At 39.8% G+C, this 19,348-nt stretch overlaps 1 protein-coding gene across 1 annotated transcript in view; it reads left to right on the forward strand.

Moving 5' to 3' along the window:
- Window positions 1–19,348, forward strand: part of LOC121483554 (transmembrane 9 superfamily member 2-like) — an 84,914-nt gene that overhangs the window by 42,169 nt on the left and 23,397 nt on the right. Inside the window, exons 8-12 of the mRNA XM_041742207.1 lie at window positions 8,400–8,479; window positions 11,645–11,750; window positions 12,826–12,958; window positions 13,985–14,104; window positions 14,496–14,553. Of these exons, the coding sequence (XP_041598141.1) occupies window positions 8,400–8,479; window positions 11,645–11,750; window positions 12,826–12,958; window positions 13,985–14,104; window positions 14,496–14,553 (497 nt within the window). The remainder of the gene's footprint in view (window positions 1–8,399; window positions 8,480–11,644; window positions 11,751–12,825; window positions 12,959–13,984; window positions 14,105–14,495; window positions 14,554–19,348) is intronic.

The raw sequence follows: 19,348 nt of genomic DNA on the forward strand, positions 1-19,348 counted from the left end.
GTAGGAGGACACCTGGCTGGCTCAGTCGGTAGAGTGACTCTTCATCTCAGGTTTGTGAGATCAAGCCCCACGTTGAGTGTGGAGTCTACTTAAAAAAAGTTAAATGTAGGAACTTTTATGTTTATAGTATAGTAAAAGCCAAGGGAGAGCACATCTAAATTGAGGTTCAGGTTCATACCAGGAGCCTACATGGTACAGTGCTAGTAGACTGTCTGCCTGTCAGGAAGCAACTGTGGCTGTTAAAAGTTGAAGTACAAGTTCAGATGTAGCTATGCCAAAAGGGAGGATTGGGGAAATTTCCTTATTTTGGTTAGGTCCCAACCCCTTGTGTCTTAACAGGTCCATATCCTGGAAGCTCTTCCAGGAGAGGGAATTATTTCCCTCTCCCATGGAAGCTCCTTTAGGGTGCTTAGAAGGCCCTTGGCTTCAAGAAGTGGCACTATGTAAAGAACCAGACATTCCTGAGTTTGAATTCTGGCTCTGACATGTACTCGCTGTGTGAACCTTGGACAGGGTACTTCTCACCTTTTTTCCTAACCTGTAAAATGGGAATAAAATAATCGCCTCCTGTGATTACTATCAGAAATGTGTGAACTAACATAAAAGGTTTAGCATAGGGCCCAGCCCATAGTAGACACACAATGTTTCCTATTCCTTCTTGTGGATACAGGAACATGTGATTTCTTTATTTTAAAAGATTTTATTTATTTAATCATGAGAGAGACACACACACACACACACACACACACACAGAGAGAGAGAGAGAGAGAGAGAGAGGCAGAAACATAGGCAGAGGGAGAGGCAGGCTCCCTGCAGGGACCATGATGAGAAGCTTGATCCCAGGACCCCAGGATCACACTCTGAGCTGAAGGCAGATGCTCAACTGCTGAGCCACCCAGGTGTCCTGGAACATGTGATTTATAAATGTCTCACACAACAGTAGCTCATGCATGCATCTGAACACCAGAATGTTGCTGTTGTAGGTGGAGGAGGTCAGGAGGAGTGGTGATGTATACCTCTAGTGCTGTTCATTTTATTGTCTTGAGTTGAAAAATGCTTTTTTGACCCAGTGATAATAATGATAGATATCAACATTTCCCAAAGTGCATTCCCTGGAACACTAGTCAAATAAGTTTGGAAAATGCTACTTTCTACTACTTCCTTTTTTTTTTAAAAAAGATTTTATTTATTCATGAGAGACACAGGGGTGAGGGATGCAGAGGGAGAATCAGGCTCCCAAGGAGCAGGGAGCCCTATGCAGGACTTGATCCCAGGACCCCGGGATCATGACCTGAGCTGAAGGCTGATGCTTAACTGACCGAGTCAGTCAAGTGCCCTTCTACTACTTCCTTTCTAAGCTTCACAAAGCACATTAGTAAAATATTTAAAAGTCTCCTAATAAAGAAATCTTTTGACTGAGTCTAACTCGGCATTTTACAGCCACACTTGGCTCTGGAGTACTCTTCTGGAGTATAATTTATGTTGCATTGTGGATGCCACTTTGGGTCTCCTAAGTGTATATGGTTGTTGCATCTTAGAGTAGCTCACAGAATCTTATTTAACCTATAACATAGCTTGAGCTTTCAGTAGACAAATAAGAAGCAAAGCTTCATACATTGGTAACTGTAATATAAAAAATAAACTGCATTACGGCTTATGAAGGATTTTGTCAGCTATTCTGTCATCATTTGTTGAATACCTTCAGTGGTAATGACTATTTGAAGTGGAAATTGAATTTGAAAACCACTATTTTTCACCGTCCAATTAAATAGTCGATTCAGGTCAATGTTATCAATGGATGTTAAAATTGGAGGTGAACGGGGATGCCTGGGTGGCTCAGTGGTTGAGCATCTGCCTTTGGCTCAGGGCCTGATCCTGGATTCCTGGGATTGAGTCCCGTATCAGGCTCCTTGCATGGAGCCTGCTTCTCCCTCTGCCTGTTTCTCTGTCTCTCTCTGTGTCTCTCATGAATAAATAAAATCTTAAAAAAAAATTGGAGTTGAACAGTTATTGGGAAAACTGGTTCTCACAGTTTTCTCACAGTGGCAAAGTATCACTCCACAGATGACTGATTAATCACAAATGGGAAAGTATAAAAGTAAGTGAGTGGATAATGAAATAAATGAACATGATTTCATACCAGTATCTGTGACTGTAAGCCAGCACTGCAGTTTTCGGGCTAGGCCTCTCCCCTTGTGCATTGGTAACTTTTTTTTTCTGACACTGAGAAACATGGCCCCTATCATCTACAATATGTGGACTTATTTGTTCAATCTTAGCATACATGTAGTGTCATAACTGATAACCTATACCCCTGTGAGGAACACATTTATTAACGAGAATGCTGCATTTGTATAGCACTTGTTTTGGTAAAGAAATACCTTAGGTTCTCTTATCTTGTACCAAGTCTTTGAAATGTGGCATATATTTTACACCTGCATCTCATCTCACTTAGGACCAGCCACATTGTGAGTGCTGAATAACCACGTGTGATGAGGGGCTACCCCATTGGCAAAGATCTAGACCTTCACATTTCCTGGGAGTTTCCCCTTTGGCCTGTGCTTGTCCATGTTTTCCCTCTTTTTGCTGCTTCTCCATCCCAGCACGGAAAATGCTATCAGGTCCTGCAACATGGATTGATTTCTGGCCCTGGGTTGGGTGAACGACACTGTCTCACCCTCGGGCAGACTGTGGAAGCCTCCCATGTACCTCGGGCACACAGAGTCATTCTCGGGGTCAGCGGGGGAGGGGAGGTGTGATCCTGACACAGGGACCAGGCCCTGGGGGACATGGATGGGAAGCTGAACTTCATGCACGTGTCAAGCCACTTAGAGATATTAGTGCCATGCAGTAGCTGGGGCTCCTCAGCCACCTTGGTTGTGACCTTCATCCTTCTGGCCTTCCTCTATCACCTTAGACCTCCTTGTACCTCCCCTGCAGCCACCTGCAAGCTGCCATTTGGAAGCAGAGCCCATGGTCATCAGCTGAGATTGTGGGCCTGAGCCCCTGGTCAGGCAGCCACTAGCTACAGAAAGGTCCAGAGGCAATATCATTTTTAGTTTAAGAAATTCTGCCTTTTTGGTTTTTTACACAAGCATTTTGTGCACTTTATGCTTTCAGAAAGTGATTCATTTTCCTAAATGGGTATAAAGTTTGGGGTTTGCATTTCAAATTTGTTCAGCAGTTATGGCAGGATGGGTCGTAAAGATTAACATCTGAATGAAAAAAAACATCTGAATGAAGACCTTTTATTCATCCATTTATATGACAAATATTTATCGAGTGCCTATTATATGCCTGGCATGGGAATTTTTATAAAGTACCTACTTTAATTTTGTTTCTCATAATAGTCCTCTGAAAGCAGGTACTATTTTAAACCTCCATTTTATAGAAAATAAAACTGAGACTCATAGGGGGAAAGTCATTTGCCCCACATCACCAATGTAAAGGATTATAAACCAAGTTTTGTTTGACTAGAGAGTCCAGGCTCTTAATACCGCATCTGTAATATATGGTGTGACTCTAAATGGGAAGGCATCATGGTGGGTGAATTGGCCAGGAAGGCTTTATAAGAGAGAGGCCTTGAGCTGGACTTATTTTTTTTATTTTTTAAAATATTTATTTATTCATGAGAGACACAGAGAAAGAGGCAGAGACATAGGCAGAGGAAGAAGCAGTTTCCCTGCAGGGAGCCCGATTTGGAATTCCATCCCAGGATCCTGGGATAAGGACCTGAGCTGAAGGTAGACACTCAACCACTGAGCCACCCAGGTGCCCCACTTACTGTTTTTGTACTACCAACCAAATATTTTTTTGTTTCACTCTAATCCCAGTATTTTTGGCCATGTATGTGAGTTATATAAGCTTTATAGGTGGGGCATCCTGGGACCCTCGCCACATTTATAGCATTGTTTTTTCCCCCCCCTCCAAAATACATTCTTGATTTGTAGGCAGCATGGGCCACTAACTGAATTGAGAAGCGGAAAATTTTGGAATTTTGGTGCTAGCTGGCCTCAGACTCATAATGTGACCTTGAGTAAGTTCATTTGCCTCTCTGGACTTCAGTTTCTCCATAATAAAATGAGGGCGTTGAAATGGATCAGTAGTTCTCAACCCTATCACATTGATGTCCTTATTTATTTGTTTATTTATTTATTTATTTATTTATTTGTTTATTTATTTATTTATTTAAAAATTTTATTTATTTGCCAGAGAGAGAGAGCGTGTGTGTGTATGCAGGGGGAAGGTGGGGGGGAGCAGACTCTGTGCTGAGCTCGGAGCCCCATGTGGGGTCTTGATCCAATTCTGAGTTCCTGACCTGAGCTGAAACCAAGAGTCAGACATGCTCAACTGACTGAACTGCCCAGGCGCCCCTGACGTCCTATTTTAATATCAAATGTTTTTGCAGTTTCCCTTTACTACTGTCAATTTGTATTTATAGGTACTGTATGATTGAACCTGTCTATATGTATGGTTTTAATAAACATCAGTGTAACACTGTAATTATAACAAAATAAAAAGAAAATAATTTCAAATAAAATAGCATGTAGTTCATATTTCAGCCCATGTCTGGTGCCTGCGCCAATGTGTATGATCACTGTAATGTGACAGCTGTGGATGCAGATGAATACGAGACTTGTACATTGGTAGTGCAAGTACCACATATTTCCAAATGATGGCATGATATCTTGAAATGTTGATCAATTTTGGTAAAGTTTCAATCCAGGGGTGCCTGGCTGGCTCAGTCGGTAGACCATGCTACTCTCGATCTTGGGGTTGTGAGCTCTATATTGGGGAGAGAGATTACCTGAAAAAATACTGTAAGAAAAGTTTCAAAGCAAGCATAGCACCCTTTCCCCTCAATTTACATGGTAGTTGCATTCCACGAAAAAGTCAATGTATATTAAAAACGTGTAAAGAATACTTTATCTGTGCAATGGAATTAGAATCCAGGCACGGATAATAATCAGCAGCAGTTTTTCACTCACACTACATTGGATGGTGCATTTTGGACGTTTTTCTTAATTCTTTGTGGGGCTGGTCTCTGAGGGCACTGCAGGAAGTCTGGCATTGTATGCTGCATAATTCCAGAAGCATCCCTGCACATTTTCATTATGCCCTCTAGGGGGTGCTGCTCCCCCTGTTGAAAACATCTGGACTAGAAGAAGCCCTAGCTGACTGCCCATTGGATTCTTGGAGGCCTTGCATGTTTGTTGAGTAAGATCCATGGTGAAATATTGTGTCAGGACTCGAGTCCTGTCTTTGTTTCTACCTCTGCTGCTTGTGCCTGTAATATAAACAACACCGAAGACTTGTTTACCTCATGGGATTTTATGAGAATTGTTATGTCTTATAAACGATTTTGAAACTCTGGTGTGTAAAGAAGCAGAATAACTCAGGAGTTTTTGGTGGGTTAAGGAAGTAGGTTCCACCACTTAGTTATCTGTCTGCATTGATCAGTTTGTTCTCAAAGGTGCCTTAGGATCTTTCAGTAGTTTATTTTCTTAGGGAAGAGTAATATGTGTTATGGCCTGTTATTTCCAGCAGATGGCAATGTTTGGTGCAGAACTGTTAGGTTTCACCACTGCAGATTTCTCTAGGCTTTTTTTGTTATTTAAAATCCAAACTTCATGTTGCTTATTTGAAAGCATCTCTCCTTTCTGAAAGGCTTGATATGAGTTATCTTGCTTAAGGCAATAGATAGGCTGGTGAAGAAGATGCCTGTAATTCAGATTCATACAAATCAAGTCACATTTTACTATAGAAACGATATTAGAATGGTTAGGATACATTCTTTTATGCAATGAGTATTTATCCCTTGATTTGTCTATAAATTCTGATTTCCTGATAGGCTTTACATAATAATTTATTTTGAAACAATTTCAGACTACAGAAAGATCGCCAGAACAATACAAAGAACCCCCATAGTCCCTTTGAATCAGATGCCCCAATTGTTACCGTTTAACTCATTTGCTGCTTTGTTCACCCTTCTCTGTGTGTACATTAATATTAGCCTTTTTCTGAATCTTTAGAGAGGTAGGTGTTCTATCATTCCTAAGCACTCCAGTCTTTCCCCTAAAAAGATCACTTTCCGGGCAGCCCGGGTGGCTCAGGGGTTTAGCGCCGCCTTCAGCCCAGGGCGTGATCCTGGAGACCCGAGATCAGGCTCCCTGCGTGGAGCCTGCTTCTCCCTCTGCCTGTGTCTCTGCCTCTCTCTCTCTGTGTCTCTCATGAATAAATAAAGTCTTAAAAAATAAAAAAATAAAAAGATCACTTTCCTATTAGCATAGCATATAACTAGCACATAACTCTCCAAATCATGCATTGGTATCACATTACCATCCGGTCCACATCCATCCATTCAAATGTCACTGGCTGGCCAACAATGTCACTTTTTCCCTTTGTGGTTTGAGATCCCATCCAGGATTATGTGTTGTTTAGTTCTGATCTCCAATCCAGACCAGTTCTTCCATCTTTCTCTGTCTTTCACATCCTTGAAATTTTTATAAAAACTTTACAATCTGCAGGATGACCATTAATCTGGGTCTGTCTGATGGTTCTTTATGACCAGGCTCAGGCCATACATTCTAGGCAGAGATTATACTGCAGAAGTGATACTGTACATTAGAAGGCACTTGATGTCAACCTACCCCGTCACTGGTAATGTTAACTGTGATCACCTGGTCATTAGGTTTTAACTAAAATCCACTGTTGAATTAAAACCCAATGAAAATCCATCATTTAGATTATTATAAATTTATATATATTTTTAAATTTTAAGATTTTATTTATTCATGAGAGATACGGAGAGAGAGAGAGGCAGAGAGACACAGGCGGAGGGAGAAGCAGGCTCCATGCAGGGAGCCCGATGTGGGACTCGATCCTTGGACTCCAGGATCAGGCCCTGGGCTGAAGGCAAATACTAAACTGCTAAGCCACCCGGGGATCCCTAAATTTTTATATTTTTAAGTAGGCTCCACACCCAACGTGTGGCTCAAACTCACAACCCTGAAATCAAGAGTTGCATGCATGCTCTACTGACTGAGCCAGCCAGGTGCCCCTTAGGGTCGTTTTTTAAAAAAGTTGTACACATTAAGGACACCTGGCTGGATGCAGCTCTTGATCTCAGGGTTTTGAGTTCAAGACCCATGCTGGGCATGAAGCTTACTTATTAAAAAAAAAAAAAAAAGAAAGAAAGAAAGAAAGAAAAGCAGTGCACATTGAGTTTCTCCATCCTCCAATTCTAAACTTCAGAAAAAACACCTAAAAAACACCCAATTTCAAATAATAAGTCATTTCAAATACTACTTGGTCTATTTGTACCAGCATTTTCCTTTTGCTAAGAGCATGTTATTGATTTGAGGGGTGATTACTCTGTATTAATGGTGTAAGTATTTACTGGGGATTACCAGTTAAGATTTTCATCTACTGGGGATATTTTATAAGAATGCTACTGATATGGGATGCCTGGGTGGCTCAGCGGTTGAGGACCTGCCTTCAGCCCCGGGCGTGATCCTGGAGTCCTGGGATCTAGTCCGGCATCGGGCTCCCTGCATGGAGCCTGCTCCTCCCTCTGTCTGTGTCTCTGCCTCTCTCTCTCTCTCTCTATCTCTCTCTCTCTCCCTCTCTGTGTCTCTCATGAATAAATAAGTAAAATCTTTTTAAAAAAGCTACTGACAGTTTGAATTTGATCGCACATCAGGAAAAACAGCCTGATTGTTTAATTGTATTTTTTTGTGGTTTATTCAGTATTGAAAATTACAAAAGTTGAAAACAAAGCATCTTTTATAAACTTATTGCTACTACATCTCAAAACACTTAACATAAAAATGTAGAGTTGCCTGGCTGGCTCAGGCAGAAGAGCACGGGATTCAATCTCAGGGTTGTGAGTTCAAGACCCACATTGGGTGTAGAGATTACTTTAAATAGATGCTCTGTTTTATTTTTAAAATTTTCATTTATCTGAGAGGGAGAGTACGAGCAGGGGGAGTAGCAGGGGGAGAAGGAGGCTCCCCACTGAGCAGAGAGCTCGATGTGGGACTTGATGTGGGTTCGATCCCAGGATCCTAAGATCACAACCTGAGTCGGAGGCAGAAGCTTAACGGACTGAGTCCTCCAAGTGCCCATAAATAGTCTGTTTTTTTTTTTTTTAAAGATGCTACTTCTGGTGAACAGCAGCAAGCTAAAATTTGTTTCTTCCTAGTCCCTTTCTGCAATGAAGAATACCAGCTAATAAAAAGAAGATAAAATGCCAGGGTTTATCTCATTATTCCATGAAGTGAGCAGTTAAACAACTGGAGAAAGTACATGCAGAATAACTTTCTGTCTGTTTTAGGATTATAACCAGCAAGAAGTCAGTGAAAGTTTGGTCATATAATTGTATATTTTTGTCTTTTTAGGAAAACAAAAACATCAGGTGGGCATCTAGATGGGATTATATTTTGGAGTCCATGCCTCATACTAACATTCAGTGGTTTAGGTGAGTATTTTAGTTAGATCTTTTATTTTTAAGTTTATTTATTTATTTTCAGTAATCTCTACCCCTAACATGGAGCTTGAACTCATGACCCTGAGATCAAGTCATGTGCTCCCCTGACTGAGCCAGCCAGGCACCCCTAGGTAACATACTTTATGAAATGAAGAATATGTAGCTTGAGTGGGGGGATATATAAATATATATATATATCTGTATATATAATACAGATTATATAAAATAAAAAAATATAAATAAATAAATAAATAAATAAATAAATAAATAAATAAATAAATAAAATATTTTATTTATTTTAGAGTGAGAGTGAGCAGGGGGAGGGGAAGGAGAGGGAATGTCAAGCAGACTCCCTGGTCAGTGTGGAGCCTGATGCAGGGCTCATTTCCAGGACCTTGAGATCATAACCTGGGCAGAAATCAAGAGTCAGATGCTTAGCTGACTGAGCCATTAGGCACCCCTGTACATATATATCTTTATTTAGTTTTTTTTTTAATAAAAGATTTTATTTATTTATTCATGAGAGACATGCCAGGAGTCTGATGCGGGACTTGATCCCGGGTTCAAAAAGTCTGAGTGAAACCGAGAGGGGGCAAAGCAGTGAGCAGCTGGGGTACATGCAGGTTGGGATGCCTCAGAGTTGGAGAAGACAGCCAGGAGAAAGGGCAAGGGATTACAGATGAGAAACCAAAACTCGTCAAGGGGACATTCTGCCAGCAGGTCAGACGACAGAGAGGACTGTGTGGAGATAAGGTGTGCGAGTGAAAGGGGGCTCATTCGGCTGGCCTTCTTGCCCAGGGTCTGTTAGGGGGCCGGGCGCTCTGCCGGGCCCTGGGACAGTGAGAAAGGCCTGCAGGCTTCTGCTCCCACGAAGCTCACTACGCTCTCTGGTGGATTCAGAGTGAAAGTGTTGGATTCCTCAGGAATCTGGTCCAAACCAGAGTGAGACTTTTCAGCCTGAGACGGAGGGATGGACCAGCTGAGAAGGTGGTGATTGGGCATGACTGTGGCAAAGGGCTGAGCAAAGGGCTGAGGTCAGGGTGCTCGATGTGGGATGGAAGATGACTAGAAAAGTAAAACTGTAAGTGAGGAAAGGTGTGATTCTGAGTATGGGCTTTCAAGATGGTTTTTTTTTCTATTGCCATTGCCTTTAAAGTGAGAATAGCGGGGTGCCTGAGTAGTACAGTTGGTTAAGCCACAGATTCTTGATTTCAGCTCAGGTCATAATCTCAGGGTCGAAGGATTGAGCCCCATATTGGACTTCATGCTCAGCGGGGAGTCTGCTTGAGATTCTCTCTCCCTTTCCCTCTGCCTCTCCCCTACCCTCACCTGCACTCTCTCTCTCTAAACAAAGAAATCTTTCAAAAAAGTGAGAACAGCATCTCACACTCCTATTTTTCTAGATTTGTTCCTTCTTTTCTTCCTGCTCTCCCTCCTCCTTCTCATCTTCATTATTATGGTCATATTGTAGCTTTTCCACAACGTCTTTTGTTTGGGCAACTGTCCAGGTCCCATTTTGTTACACCCCCAGAAGTCTCTTCAGATAAAATTTATGTAAATGGTTTCTCCAAAGGGACTGTGAAAGCAGAGGGCCTCCAGATACATTGTGGGGACTAATGTCTAGTACTATTGATATTTATAGTGTAATGAAGAACATACTTTAGTTTCTGTCATGAGCTAATTTACTTACATTTAACAGACATTTTAGACATCAATCATATTTTTAGAAAATTTTAATTGAAGTTCAGTTGACGTACAATATTATTAGTTTTGGATGTACCACATATTGATTTGACAGTCCTATACTTTACAAAATGCTTACCGTGATGGGTGTAGTTGCCATCTGTCACCATACGCAGTTATTACAATATTATTGACTATATTCCCTGTACTGTACCTTTCATCCCCAGGGATTGCTTATTTACTTATTTATTTATATCAAAAAGTATAGTTGACACACAATGTTACACCAGTTTCAGGTGTATGACATGGTGATTGGACAAATCTATAGGTTATGCTGTGCTTTGTTCAAGTGTAGCTGCCATCTGACTCCATAGAGCCCTATTACAGCACCATTGACTATATTCCCTATGCCGTACCTTTCAACCCCATGACTTATTCATGCCATTAACTGGGAACCTGCACCTCCCGCTCTCCTTCACCCATTTTGCCCATCCCTCTAGCCCCCTTCCCCTATGGTAACCACCAGCGACCTGTTTATTTTATAACTGGAAGTGTACCTGCTTCACCTATTTTGGTCTTCCCCACCACCATCTCTACCTTGGCCATTGTAAACCTCAATCATCTTATTGGCACCTTTCTAAAAACAATGCTGGTCTTTTCAGAGATTCTGGTGAAACTTTGTTGATGTGTCTGGGTTTGGCTGGGTGGTGGGATGGCAGAGGCACTGGTTTTGATTTGGGGATAATTTTTAAGTTTTAGTTTTATTTATTATTTGTTTGTTTATTTATTTTTAAAGGTTTTACTTATTTATTTGATAGACACTGAGCATGCTCGAGTTGGGGGAGGGGCAGAGGGAGAGGGAGGAAGCAGACTCCTGGCTGAGTAGGGAGACAGATGTGGGGCTCGATCCCAGGACCCCAGAATCATGACCCAAGCTGAAGGCAGACACCTAACTGACTGAGCCATCCAAGTGCCCCTAAATTTTAGTTTTAGAAATAGTAAGAGCTGGTACGTAAGTTGACCATGGGATCATTACCCTAAGCTCATAGAATGATAAAGAGAGTGCAACCTTGGTCTGTCAGCTAAGAAGTTAGTCAGCCATTATTTCAACCTTGATTCCTGAATTTTCATTCTCAGTTCCATACTCTGGAACTGAGTTTCTGTTATTGATCTTATACACTTCTTACTTCTTTTTGCGAATGTACTCTTAAAAATAATTCTAAAATCCCCTTAAGAATAATAGTGTTGCTTCTACTGCTTTATTTGTAATACACTTTTGTGGTAGAGCTTTAAGTTCATTTAATATATTGATATATTCAGCACTTGATTTTAAGTTTAACCTTGGAAAACTGATCGAGATAATGATAATTTGAATGTCTTTCTTTTATATGTACACACATTTTCTTTGTCCTGTTCAGGAAAGGAACTTGAGATTTAACTTCTGTCTCTCTTTTTCTTCCTTAAATTTTCCAGTATTATGAATTCCTTTGTTATTGTTCTCTTCTTATCTGGGATGGTGGCTATGATTCTATTAAGGACTCTCCACAGAGACATTATCAGATACAATCAGATAAATCCTGTAAGTAAAAATGCACATATTTGATTCAGCACATATTTAAATGCCTACTCTGCCCAGTTGTCAATATAATATATATATAAAAGATTTTATTTATTTATTCATGAGAGACAGAGAGAGAGAGAGGCAGAGACACAGGCAGAGGGAGAAGCAGGCTCCATGCGGGGAGCCCGACGTGGGACTCCATCCCGGGTCTCCAGGATCAGGCCCTGGGGTGAAGGCGGCACTAAACTGCTGAGCAATCCGGGCTGCTAATATTATATTTTTACTTAGAGTAACATCTTGAATACAGCACATTTTCAATGTCTAGTCATTTTGCCTATTATACCAAATCAGAAATTATGGAGTTGTATAGATCCTTAAAAAGTACAAGTAAGGTTATTAGAGAAGTATTTGTTTTGTTTTTATTTAATTTTATTTATTTGAGAGAGAGAGAGAGAGAGCATGAACAAGGGGAGGGGCAGAGGGAGAGAGGGGGAAAAAGACTCCCCACTGAGCAGGGAGCTGGATACAGGGCTTGATCCCAGGACCCCGGGATCATTACCTGAGCCAAAGGCAGTTGCTTAACTGACTGAACCACCCTAGAGAAGTATTTGTTATCAACTCTGGTTCTATTCCTTTTTATGTGTTTCTGAACTTCCAAAATATTATTATTTAAGGTTTTCATTAATTTGGAGCATGAGATAAATGTACTAAACATTGCAAAATACTGTCCTTTAGGTGAAATTTATTTTATCTCATTTATACTGTTTTGACTTATAATCATTTGCGTATTGGTGAATTTTAGATCTCTGTAAAATTGGTTGAATTCCTTCTGTATGTTAAATCATTTTGCTTTCTTCATGAAATTAAGCCAGGTATGTGCCCTATATGATGAACACATTCCCCCTAGTGCAAACCATAGAGCTAGGGAGCAATTTATCTATGGCAGGATCACTTACCTTCCAGAGTATCCAAAGTGAGCTATTGGTTTCCAGTTAGTCTGTCTTTAGAGGAAAATTAATTTTCATCTAACTTTCAGAGTTTCGGTAACTTTCTGTAAATAGTGTGTGTTTACCAAAGACTTTCTCATATGCAGGAAGACATCCAGGAGGACTTTGGTTGGAAGCTGGTTCATGGAGATGTATTCAGACCTCCAAAGAGAAGAATGTTGCTGTCGGTTTTCCTGGGCCAAGGAACACAAATTTTGATCATGACATTTGTTACCTTATGTGAGTAGGCTAAGATCAATAGGTATTAAACATTCTTAGTCAACTGCTGGCATATGTTCAATTTTGATCCATGTGCACAAAATGACTTTGAAAATACCTAAAGTTTAAGAAAATGTGGGTTTTATAGTACTTATATTTTCATTTTCTCAAATTAAGGATACAAGTCTGAATGTATTCCTATGTCAAGGACCTTTCAGGGCTTCTTCAGTTCTGAATAATTTATTGTAATGTCCAATACACATATACCTTGCTTTGTAAAAAAGATGCTTTCTTGAAAATCAGCATGAGGGTAGAAGCATATTTTTTATGTGGACTAAGGGAATTCATAATTAACGACTAGCATTTTGAAATATGGTAAGCCTAGGTGCTGATCTTTAAATGTCTACACAGAATGGCCTCTTTAGTAGTCTTAGAACAGCTGATGAACCCTGGCTGCCTTCATTTATAAGGTAAAAATGGAGCTTGTCAGTTTTTGATAGCCAGAGTGGTGATTTTCATAAACAAAGCTGCTGTAAAAAATATGGCTTATTAGGTGTTTCACATGTCAGTGATAATTTCAAAATTTAGCTCTTGAGGTTACATTTTCCTAAGGTGGAGTCTTGCTTTGATTCTTTTTTTTTTTTTTTTTAATTCCTCACCTCGAATAAGAGGAAGTGGAAGGAAATTTTGGTGTGAAATATGGTTTGCCGTTTAGGGAGTGATAGTGGAGTAGAGAAGAGTGAGTGAGTTTGTTTAATTTGTATTTAAACAGCGAGATTAAAGACTGGACCCAAAGTCTTGGGAACAGACTTCATTTATTTGCCTGCTATTGAAAATCACACCTTTTTGGTTAAGAAAAAATTGTTGTTAGCTAAGTAGATAACATTCATTCACAGTGTCACTGAAATACTCATACCACAGAATTTCCTTGTGTGCTGTTACACATAATGTGTCTTAATGAAGTGGACCTTTAATTTATTATGAGGTCTTGTGTGCTTCTGAGGCTGTTATTGTCACTGCTTTGATATTTCTTTTCTGTACCTTTAGTTCTGGCCTGCCTCGGCTTTCTTTCCCCCGCCAATCGGGGTGCCCTAATGACCTGTGCTGTTGTGTTATGGATCCTCCTGGGAACTCCTGCTGGATATGTGTCTGCTAGAATGTATAAGAGTAAGCACTGCAACTGTTATCATTCCAGTTAGTTGGTGTGTTAAATGTAGAAATTAAGAGGCCGTAAAAGAAAACATTTAAAAATTGCATGGAGCATTTTAGTTTATTTTTAAAGATTTTATTTATTTCTTCATGAGAGACATAGTGAGAGAGGCAGAGACACAGGCAAAGGAAGAAGCAGGCTCCCCGCAGGGAGCCCAATTGGGAACTCGATCTCAGGACCCTGGGATCATGCCCTGAGTGGAAGGCAGATGCTCAACCACCGAGCCCCACCATGCATGGGGCATTTTAGCCAGCCTCTCAAAATATCATTGTGCTCTAGGTATAAAGTAGTTGTACAGTGAGCTGCATATGTTGCTATAATAACTATTTCTGTCTTTTACTTCCCCAGCCCTTAAAGGTGTTAACTGGAAGACAAACTTTTTGTTGACAGCACTATTGTGTCCTGGGTTAGTATTGCTTCTTCTTTTTTCTCTACACAATTAGACTCTTAGACTCCATCTTGGAAAAATCACTGTATATGATAATGACGAGTAGAAAGGAGATGGGTAACCACTGTGTTTTCTGTAGTGCCAGCATTCTCTCCCTTTGTGGTATCTGCATTCCTTTCATTTATTTGTACATTATAGCCTCCGGTACAAGGAGATGGCCATGGTGCTGCTGTATTTAATTTTGATCTTTGGTTTGGAAGCAGATTTCATAAATGCACATCTTAGTTATACAGCTCACATTATAAATTATGTTAGGATGGCAATTTATTTTTTTAAAGATTTTATTTATTCATGAGACACACACACACACACACACACAGAGGCACAGACACAGGCAGAAGAAGAAGCAGGCTCCATCTCATGCAGGGAGCCTGATGTGGGACTCGATCCTGGGTCTCCAGGATCACACCCTGGGCTGAAGGCGGTGCTAAACCGCTGAGCCACCCAGGCTGCCCAGAATGGCAATTTCTGCACTCCCTTGTTATTCCCCCTTGTCACTGGCTTCTGTGATCATTTCTTCCCGTTCCCCTAGTTCCTGCAGTGTCGTCAGTGACTGCAGTTCCCAGGTAGAGTCACTGTCCAATTGTGAGTGGGTGGTGCTGCCAGTAGCTCAGTCTGGCCCCTGATTATAGAGATGTGGGACCAGTGGTCACATCAGGGAGCAAGTGTCCGAGGTCACATGGGAAGTCAATGACAGACCCCAGGCTATAGATAAATGAATGTCCCCTCTGCATCCCCTCCCACAGAACCTCACTGATGAAATGCCGACTCAGTTTGGGAGTTTCATCTCCTTAGTCAGCCTGGGCTACCATAACAAAATACCATGGACTGGAGTTGGGGTGGGGTTCAAGAAACAGAAATTTGGTTGCTCACAGTTCTGGAGGCAGGGATGTAGGAGATCAGGGCACCAACAGGGTCTGGTCCTGGTGAGAGTTCTCTTCCTGGCTTGCCGATGATGACTGCCTTACTGTTTCCCCACATGGCAGGAAGAGACGGTGAACTCTCATGTTTCTTCTCATAAAGGCATCGATCTCATCATGAAGGCCCTACTCTCGTGACTCATCTAAGCTTAATCACCTCCCAAAGGCTTGCCTCCAAATCCCATTACATTGTGAATTGGGGCTGCAACATATGAACTGGGTGGGGTGGGGGGGGACATAATGTAGCCCTTAGCATGTTTCATTTCCAATATTCTTTCCTTGATATGTTATGAAGGACAGGTTGTTTTTTTTTTTTAAGGAAAAATTAGTGGATTATATCTTATTTGTCACATGGTACTTAAATTCCTATTTGTTATGAAATTCCCATGTCCGTGATGCTAGGAGTATGTCACAATAACTGGAAGAGGTCCTATAATGAAAGTTAGACATAGTAAATTCAGTTATATTATATTCTGATCAGTGACAAAGTGAAAGAAAATGCTTTAATAATGTTCTGTAAAAAAAAATAATAATAATGTTCTGTGACTGAGTATCATGCAATAAATCATGCAATGCAGTGATGGGTTCTGTAGATCCATAATCATTCATCTCCACGTGGCTGGGTTCCCTCAAAACTCCAGGGAAAAAGATATGATCATTGAAAGGATTGAACATTACAAGTTTGCACATTAAATAGAGAAACCTCAGAATTTTTTACATATTTAAACTAAGGACAATATACTCCCTGTTCCCCACCTTGAATAGAGCCATCTGCTTTCCCTATAACTCTTTTCAAGGGAACTGCCAAATTTCTATTCTTTTTTATAGGTGGTCTTTTCTGAGGTGAATGCTTTATTACATTTATGTAAGAAAGTGATGTCCTTGACAATACTTCGGATATTTGTTGCTTCAAGTTCAAGACTCAGATGAATCCAAAACTGAGTAAATTTGGCACAAAGTGCCATTGTGCAAAAGTCATTATACTGGATTGTAATACAAGGGATATTAAATCAAGAGCCAATCAATAAGCCATTCACTATTCTCTGTATTATTTTGTTACTCATTCAACATACTTATTGTGTTTTTGTTTTGTTTTGTTTTTACTAAATTTAAGGCATTATGCTAGGCACTATAGAGGAAAGAAACACAAATTGCCCCTGAAACTCTGCCTTCATGGCTTAAGATGAATAATGACCATTTTTCATCACACAGATGTTCCATCTTATTGTAAAAAGAAGTCACATCATTGAAATAGATGTAAAAGAATTAGAATATGCCATATCACTAAGCTTGATTAGCCAAATTAAATAATTAATGTCTGAAAGGCATTAGCATTTGCAATGCACCAATAGCTGCTTTCATCATGTTTTCTATGGGATCAATTCTGAAGAATGTTTTACACAGAAAAATTTAAAAATTTGAGAAATCCATAATAACACAGCTCAGGTTTACATGGATTGTGAAATGATGCAGTGTCAAGCCACAGCTTTGTAAAAGTAAAAACAATTTTCAATTTGAAAAGCAACTGGTAATGGTCGTTGTGTCCTGGGTGGGTTTTTGGGTGTCTGGGGGACAGTAGTGTGAAGGAGACTATTTATATTAGACTTGTCATTCTTTTTTTAAGCTTTTGCATCATATACCACACATGTTAACTTTTTATTTTTATCACTATTATTATTATTATTATTATTTTAAGTAGTCTCCACACCCTAAGATCAAGACTTGAGTTGATATCAAGAGTCAGATGCTTAACTGACTTGCCACCCAAGCACCCCACATATTTTTATTTTTTTAATTTTTAATTTTTAAATTTTTCTTTTTTTGTATATTTTTTTATTGGAGTTCGATTTGCCAACATATAACACCCAGTGCTCATCCCACCTATTTTTAAATAATTTCATTATAAATAACAGTAACAACAACTTATAACTATAAAAGTGGAGAGGTAGTGATAGAAGATACTAGCACAAGCTTTAGCATCACACACACATACACACACGCATATACATGTGCACGCGTGTGCTTGCATGCACCTATGCTCTGCACTCTGGACACACACAGCAGTTCATTTCCCAGTTCTGCCTCCTTGTAGTTACCAGGTCTTGAGCATGTCGTGAAAAATAATGCAATGAACACAGGGGTACAGGGATCTCTTTGAGATCTTTGCCTTCTATTGTGTTCAATAGATATTTTCTACTGCACCATTTTTATTCCTATGACATTTCTTCTATTTTTTTGAATTATTTTCTTAGTGGTTCCCTTACAGATTACAATTAATGTCTCGATTTATACCAATCTGGTTTGGGTTAATACCAATTTACTTTCAAATTTATATGAGAACTTTGCTTCTATATAGCTCCTTTCCCTCCTCCCTTCTTTTTGCTGTTATTGCCATACAGTTTACATCTTAATACTTTGTATGCTTGTCAACACAGATTTATAATGATTACATTATGCAGTTGTCCTTTAAAGGCAAAAAAAGAGCTTCAAAAATATTTACTGATTATGGGATGTTGGGCAAGTGATTTTACCTCTCTCATCTTGGCTTTCCTCATCTGTACTATGCAAATCATGGTATTAGCTACTTCAAGGTTGTTGTGAGGATTAAATAGGATAATGTGTGTAATGGATTGGAAATGGTGCCTAGCATTAGTGCTAGGTATAAATGGTAGCTGTGGTTATTAGCTACTCTTGACTTCTGCTGTCATGCCTTTGCTCATGCTGTTCCATCTTTTTGTAATCACTTCTTTCCAATCCTCCAATGCCAAATTTTTTTCTTTTTTATGTCCCAGCTCAAATGCCATCACTTCCATGTTCTGGAATGTACAATGTCTATTATCATTACTATAACACTTATCACAGTGTTCCTTATATTGGAGTTATTTGGGATATGCTTTATCTAATTGTGCATTCTAAAACTCACGAGGGTGAGTACTATGCCTTATTCTTCTATATCTTTCACAGTGTGCAACCAAGTGCCTTATATAGAGGATAAGTGCCTTATATGGAGTAAGTGCTCAGTAAATATCTACTGTATGACTGAATCAAGTGAATAATTTAAAAATGCAGAACAGATTCAATTTCCTAGTTCTGTTAGTAGAACTGAATGCTATTTTAAAGCAAGGCAGGCATGATACAAAGGACATATTTCCCTGAAGTGGCTTAAGGGCTCTCTTAGGTAGATGGGAGAGAGAATCACAAGGTACTGACATTTCTATTTCTTAGAATGTGGTAGATTGACTCATAGTATATAAATGTGCAAGTAGCTCATACACTGCCATAACTGTGCAGTGTCAAAATTTCTTTAGATTTAAAAGTAGAAGCATTTAGGCTAAGGAACACATATGCTCCCTAAAAGAAATTGAAGAAAGGAAGACTATTAAACCATATACTTTTTTTCATGTAACCCCAAAAGTGGTGTGTAGGAAAAGGAAGAGGTAGCATACTTTGATGCTATTTTACAATTAGAAAGAAACAAGTCTGAACTCCAGCACTTACTATTAGGCCCTCAATTTTAGGCAACTGGCTTTGGGGAAGTCCTATAACCTTCATGATTGTGCATTTCCTTGTCTGTCATGCCTGTGTTGCAGAGTCGTTCAGAGAAGTAAGTGAACTAATGGATTGTGAAATTGTTTTGTGAGCTATAAAGGATGTTTGGTCACTCTTTTGTGTTCCTACTGTTTTATGTTTATCATCTGCTATCGCATTTCCCATGTTGTATTGTAATTTATTTGTTTATCTCTGTCCCCCACTAGGCTGAGCTTTTCAGAGCAAAGGTTTTCATTTATCTTTGAATGCCAGGGCCTAACACATAGGTACTCAATAAATGTTTG

Source organism: Vulpes lagopus, chromosome X (assembly GCF_018345385.1).
Source record: "Vulpes lagopus strain Blue_001 chromosome X, ASM1834538v1, whole genome shotgun sequence".
Lineage (NCBI taxonomy): Eukaryota > Metazoa > Chordata > Mammalia > Carnivora > Canidae > Vulpes > Vulpes lagopus.